Raw genomic sequence first — 6,350 nt, 5'->3', positions numbered from 1 at the left:
AGTTGGTGTTTTTTCAATGTATGCTTCAGACACGGGTCACGACGAGGCGTTCCCCATAGCGATCCCAAGAGGACGCAGTGTCTCATTCCGTACTCAGGGAACCATGGTTACACAAGTAACCTGAGACGTTATTTAGCTACGTTTTTTCTTCTGCATACCATGGATGAAAATCCTGTGGCCGCCCTAATTTAGCGTTCTTGCCACTTTAGAATATGGCTGTGTGTTGAATTTATGCAGTGCCAAATGTTTAGGTTCATTTGCACCAGTTTGCCCTTGCTTTTTTTTTGTGGTAATCAACATGTCAGAAATGCTGTTGGTTGATATTAACTTGTACTGGACCTGGAATATTCTTTTAAACTTGTGTAAACTTGTAACTTCTATGAGGAGATGATCAAACTCACCTGATACTCTCAGTGTAACTGCATCACTGCGGTGTGAGTAGCGTGATCCTCCTCTCTCTGTTCCATAACATGAGTATTTACCTGCGTCAGACTCAGTAACAGGACTGAATGTGTGTTCCTGTAGTTCACTGAAAACACTGACTAAACCATCTTTATACCAGTTGTACCGCCAACTTGTGAATCCCTCACCATATATGTCACATCTGAGAGTGACTGTATCTCCAAATGCATGTCGATCAGGTTTGATGGTCACTGTGGGTTTTGGTCTTTCTGTACAATGACAACAGTTCACAATGAAAATGAGATAAAAAGTAAAATTAATAAAAATGTGCTGTGCTTTTGTGTTAAGATATCATTTTCTCAGAGAAAATAAAAAATACTTGCCATATATTGTCACTGTTACTGGTTCACTGTAATCTGTGAAATATCCCCCTCTTTGGGCTCTGCACATGTACTCTCCTCCATCAGAGACTTTCACTGAATTGATTGTTTTAGTTGCAGCTTCAGTAGATTCAGTGTTTGAGTTTTTACTCCAGAGAAACTCCCATCCACCCTGTGACTGATCCACCTCACATCTCAGAGTAACTGAGTCTCCAGTGAACAATGAACTCTGTGACCGCGCAGTCAGTTTTGGTTTAGGAAAATCTGTCAATATAAGGTCATTAGTAGCATGAGTGGTGAAGATTTTTCAGCAGAAGTTCTCGTCTGCTTACTGGTACAGTTGCAATCAAAATTATTCACTCCACCCCCCAGAAATTGTACTTTAAAAATACAAGCCTTTCTGAAGATTCAGGATTTTATAAAAATTGCATCTGTAACAGTTTACTGGCATATTAAGAGAGATAATTTACATTTATAATGTACTATTTTTGAGTTATAGGATAATAACACAGCTATGTCATAATTATTCAATCCCTATTATGCAATCCCTAAAACATTGCTGTTTTTAAGTCACTTATTTGTGTGGTGGGGAAGAATTGACCCATCAGTAAGTTACTGTTGCTCACTTGGACAAACAAACAGAGTTGCTACTGTCTTTGAGAGTATGACAACCAGAAAATGAACGTTTTCATCTTTATTGGGATTGGGGTTGAATGCTTAGGGACATTTTTGTTCTGTTTTGTTTGGATATAGGAAATGTAATAAAATAAATTCCATAGCCCATCCTCTCAGGATACCTGGAATCAGGCTTACAAGTATTCCAGGCACATCGTTTTTTTTTTTTCATTTTTGTAGCATAAACACCATCAAAACGATGTGAGCTTCGAATCTTCCAATGTTTCTCTATGGCGCTGAAACCAAAAGATGTTCAAGTTCTGCTCCCTGTGCAACTGATACTCGACTGCCATTGGCTCATCTGCGTTCGAAAGGGAGGGGCTTACCGATAGGTCAATTGTCTTAAAGGGGTCATATGATGCGATTTCAATTTTTCATTTCTCTTTGGAGCATTTTATGGAGGACTGTTTCCTGATCCTGGTAGAGTAGACTACAATGCCGGCTGTTCTGACTCACAGACTGTAAGTACGTTTTTTATATTTAAAGAATTTGCCACTACACTGGCCAAAAAACTCTCGTTTGAATCGTTAGAGTAGCACTTGTTGTTTGTAATTTCTCCGATCACAAATGCAGACATGGTTTTATGTTTACGCGGCGCGATGCAACGCAACGCGTAAAAAGACAGTATAAGTCATTATAATCCGTAATTATGTCCCCACTGGATGCCACAAATGCCTCGTTTATAATGGGTTTTAATGTTTTTGTCTCGTAGCTACGGCCTGACAGTGCATCACAATATGGTAAGGGGCGTAACATTTCCATCACACAGTATGGTAAGGGGAGTAACATTTCCGTCACACGCTTGAGTTATTCGGCCAATCACAACACACTGGATAGCTGGCCAATCACAGCACCCCTCGCTTTTTCAGACCGATGAGCTTAGTAAAAATCGACGCGTTTCAGAAAGGCGGGGCATAGAGGAGAAACTATAATGTACAGTATGTGGAAAATAATGTGTTTTTTTTAACGTTAAACCGCATAAACAGATTTCATTACACCAAATACACAAAATAATGTTCTTTTTAGCAGCATCATATGACCCCTTTAAAACACAATTAAGTCTTTAGAAACGTACATTTAGTTTCTAATAGTTACATTTAGCCCATGCATATGCTGAAGTTGAGTAGCAAATATGTCAAAGCAAATATATGTCTCACAAAAGCTATAGAGAAGATATATTTTTATTATGTTAGAAAGTCTAAGTCTAAGACATTAAAAAATCCTAGTGACACAGAGCTGACAGCCTTATTCCTAAGCATAAAATGTGTTGTACCAGAAGACCTTTGATGGTGTCGAAGAAAAAGCACAATATCATAAAATGTTTGATCACAACGACTGAAAAAAAACCTGCAATGTACAGCTAAAGACTTGCAAGATGACCTGATGAAAGGAGAAACAAATATTTCAATTCAGAGTATAAGAAGAACACTAGACAAGTGTGGCCTTCATGTTGGGGCATCTTGCCAAATGACTCTTGACCAAAAAGAACAAAAAAGGCCAACTTGAACATGCTAAAATTCATTTGGATAGACCTGTGGAATTCAGGAAGAATGTTTAATGGAGTGATTTAACCAAACTGGAACTTTCTGGACCCATGGATCACTGGTATATCTGGTGCAAAAAAAGGCAAAGCTTATCCACCTTATTTTTCAACGTGCATGTAAGCCGTTTTCTGTGAATGTGCGGGACTTCAGGCTCATTAGCCGCTATAGGGAAATAATGAGAAGAATAAAGTGTAGTAAACTGTAAAACTGTTTGCACTACAAACAAGTTTGTTCATAAATAAGATAATACTTTAAAATAATATGGTAAAACATACCAGTTTGCAATATCAAGCAGCAAAACGAGCTGTTTCATACAGCTAAAAACGGCTGTACCGGAAGCCAGACACATAAATTTATAAATGGCTGCGCCTGCTCTTACAGGAAGAAAATAAGATTGATAAGCAGTAGAACACAATCTCCATGGTCAAACATGGAGGTGGACCAGTCCTATGGGGCTGTTTTACTTTTGCAGAAGGTGAAAATCATGACTGTATGAAGGATATCATGGATTATTTGATATCAGGCCATTTTGGCATGAATTGTGATGCCTTTGGTGCAAAGACCGAAGATGATGGTCAATTAACTTTCCTGCAGGACAATCATCCCAAAGTATACATCCAAATCTACTTATGTTTGGTTCAGGGATAAATCATAGAATGTTCTTGAATGGCTTGTTCAGTCATTTAATTCTCATTGAAAATATCTGGTTGAATTTGAATAAAGCAGTAGCAATGTGAAAACTAAAGATAATCAGTGATCTGGAAGCCTTTTCAAGTGAGAAATGGGACAAGTTTGCAGTTGAGAGGTGATGGAAGCTTCTAAGCACTTACAGCCCACATTTATTGGTGGTTCTAAAGAATAAAAGATTCTGCACCAAATTTGACTTATGGTCAAATGACTTACTGATTACTTTGTTGAATTGTTAACAAAATCTTGTTCTCTGCAGCAAAATGTCTCACAGGTCAAGGTGGTTTAATAATTTTGATTGCAACTGTAAATCCCCTCCCCTGTGCGCTTCAGCATGCTAAAAGAGCTTTTTCCCTAAAAGAGTATTTACGGGTGCGTCTTTTTAAAGACGACGTTGCGTGGCAAACTTGACGTTACGTCTTTATAAAGACGATGTGGGTCTTGCTATAGACAACGTATCACCCGGGCGTTTCTGGATGCGGTCGTTACCTGGCGCTGGGTGATGGTCACGATCGCTGCCTCACGTGCCTGGGCATTTAGCACGCTGAGGTGGCGTTTGTGGATGAGTCATGTTCTCATTGCGGGAAGATGATACACGTTATATAAACGAAAATGGTGGTGTATAAAATTGATTTTAAGATAAAAAATTAGACGACAAAGAATTAACTTGACGGAGCTCAAACTCAAAACACACGGCAGCAACGTAATCAGTAAAAAAGCTGTCACGGGCTGCGCTCCCGGGAGAATGGAGACTCCATCCCCAGACGGTCCAGCTGATTTGGAGTCATTTTGGAGCCACTCAGGTAGACCTGTTTGCCTCTCCAGAAACCTCTCACTGCCAGTTGTTCTACTCCCTGACCGAGGGAACACTCGGCACGGACGCATTGGCACACAGCTGGCCGTGGGGCCTGCGCAAGTATGCATTTCCCCCAGTGAGCCTTCTTGCACAGACACTGTGCAAGATCAGGGAGGACGAGGAGCAGGTCCTGCTCGTGGCGCCTTACTGGCCCACTCGGACTTGGTTCCCGGAACTGATGCTCCTCGTGACAGCCCCTCCTTGGCAGGTTCCTCTGAGGAAGGATCTACTAACTCAGAGACGGGGCACCTTGTGGCACCCGCGTCCAGACCTCTGGAAACTTCATGTCTGGTCCCTGGACAGGACGCGGAGGTTCTAGGTGACCTACCCCAAGAGGTAGTTGACACCATCACTTCGGCGAGAGCACCGTCTACGAGACACGCTTACGCCTTGAAGTGAAACCTGTTCGTCAAGTGATGTTCTTCTCACCGAGAAGACCCCCGGAAATGTCCGATCAGAGTCGTGCTGTCCTTTCTGCAGCAGGGGTTGCGAAGGCTGTCTCCCTCCACCCTTAAAGTCTACGTGGCTGCGATTGCTGCCAACCACGACCCGACGTGGCCTCGATGAATCCGTGAGAACCGCCGGAGGGCTGGGTTCCATATGTAGAGACCTAAGTGGATCCCATATGTGTAAAATCCACGGTATAGCCTCAAAGCCCGTGTTTCCCCGGCAGACTTTTTGCTATTTTTCCAAGAGGGTTACAATCACCTCTAATCTTCCATATGCGCCTAAACGGTTGTTCATATGTGTAAGTGCTTCCGAAACCTCCTTCGGGAAGGATGGTCCCGAGTGGTATGGGTACGTTTTCCCAGTGTTATCCAGTCCTACTGAGTGGGTAGTGCCATAGCAGCAGTAGCTGGTCTTCTTGTGGTAAGCCCTGGCCTGCGCCAAAAAATAGTGGAGCAAGAGGCTTCCACGGGATGCAATAATCGCATGCAAATGTGCATTGGCTCGTTTAGTGTACACTCGAAGTGGATTGGTCTCTCTAAGCGAGATCCCAATTTGTCGGTCATCCGATGTGACGTCTCTGTTCCCTCCTTCAGGGAACGAGGGTTACAATACTTAACCGAGACGTTTTATTCCAAGAAACAACATGACTACCTTCTTGGGATGTAAATTGTTAATGGATGTTAAAATCAAATCCAGCCAACTTTTGTGAGACTTTGTTTGAACATCATGTCAGACAAAAAAATAAATGAAAGGAGCAAGCAAAATTTAAAGGAGCAAAAGATAATTGCTTATTAATAACATGTTGAGTGTATGACGAGATGATCAAACTCACCTGATACTGTCAGTGTAACGGCATCACTGATGTTTGATGTTCGTGATCCTCCTCTCTCTGCTCCATAACAGGAGTATTTACCTGCATCAGACTCAGTAACAAACCTGAATGTGTGTTCCTGTAGTTCACTGAAAAAACTGACTGAACCGTCTTTATACCAGCTGTACTGCCAGCTAGTGACTCCTTCACCATCAATGTCACATCTGAGAGTGACTGTCTCTCCTCTGAATACATGTTGATCAAGTTTGATGCTCACTTTGGCTTTTGCTCTTTCTGTACAATGACAACAATTCACAATGAAAATAATGTGCTGTTTTTACTATATGAATACAGTTACTTGATTGTAAAACACACATGCTAAATCAGGTTACAGTGAAGTGTTATAATCACTGATTCAGTGTCTTATGAATTATTTTCATTGTGTTCTCAGAGCAGTTCATTATGTGAGCAAAATACTTGCCGTATATTGTCAGTGTTACTGGTTCACTATAATTTGTGTAAAGTCCTCCTCTTCGTGCTCTGCA

At 41.5% G+C, this 6,350-nt stretch overlaps 1 protein-coding gene across 1 annotated transcript in view; it reads right to left on the bottom strand.

The window, feature by feature from the left end:
- LOC107661871 (sialoadhesin-like) overlaps positions 1-6,060 on the bottom strand; it is a 23,624-nt gene extending 17,564 nt beyond the window's left edge. The window contains exons 1-3 of the mRNA XM_016451656.1: positions 5,985-6,060; positions 5,827-5,883; positions 402-671 (exon numbers count right to left, since the gene is read on the bottom strand). Coding sequence (XP_016307142.1) covers positions 402-671; positions 5,827-5,883; positions 5,985-6,060 — 403 coding nt within the window. The remainder of the gene's footprint in view (positions 1-401; positions 672-5,826; positions 5,884-5,984) is intronic.
- Positions 6,061-6,350: the final 290 nt, after the last annotated feature.

This window comes from Sinocyclocheilus anshuiensis, unplaced genomic scaffold (genome assembly GCF_001515605.1).
Source record: "Sinocyclocheilus anshuiensis isolate Anshui unplaced genomic scaffold, SAMN03320099.WGS_v1.1 scaffold47, whole genome shotgun sequence".
Lineage (NCBI taxonomy): Eukaryota > Metazoa > Chordata > Actinopteri > Cypriniformes > Cyprinidae > Sinocyclocheilus > Sinocyclocheilus anshuiensis.
Note: the sequence above shows the minus strand (reverse complement) of the source record. Positions and strands in the feature narration are given on the sequence as shown.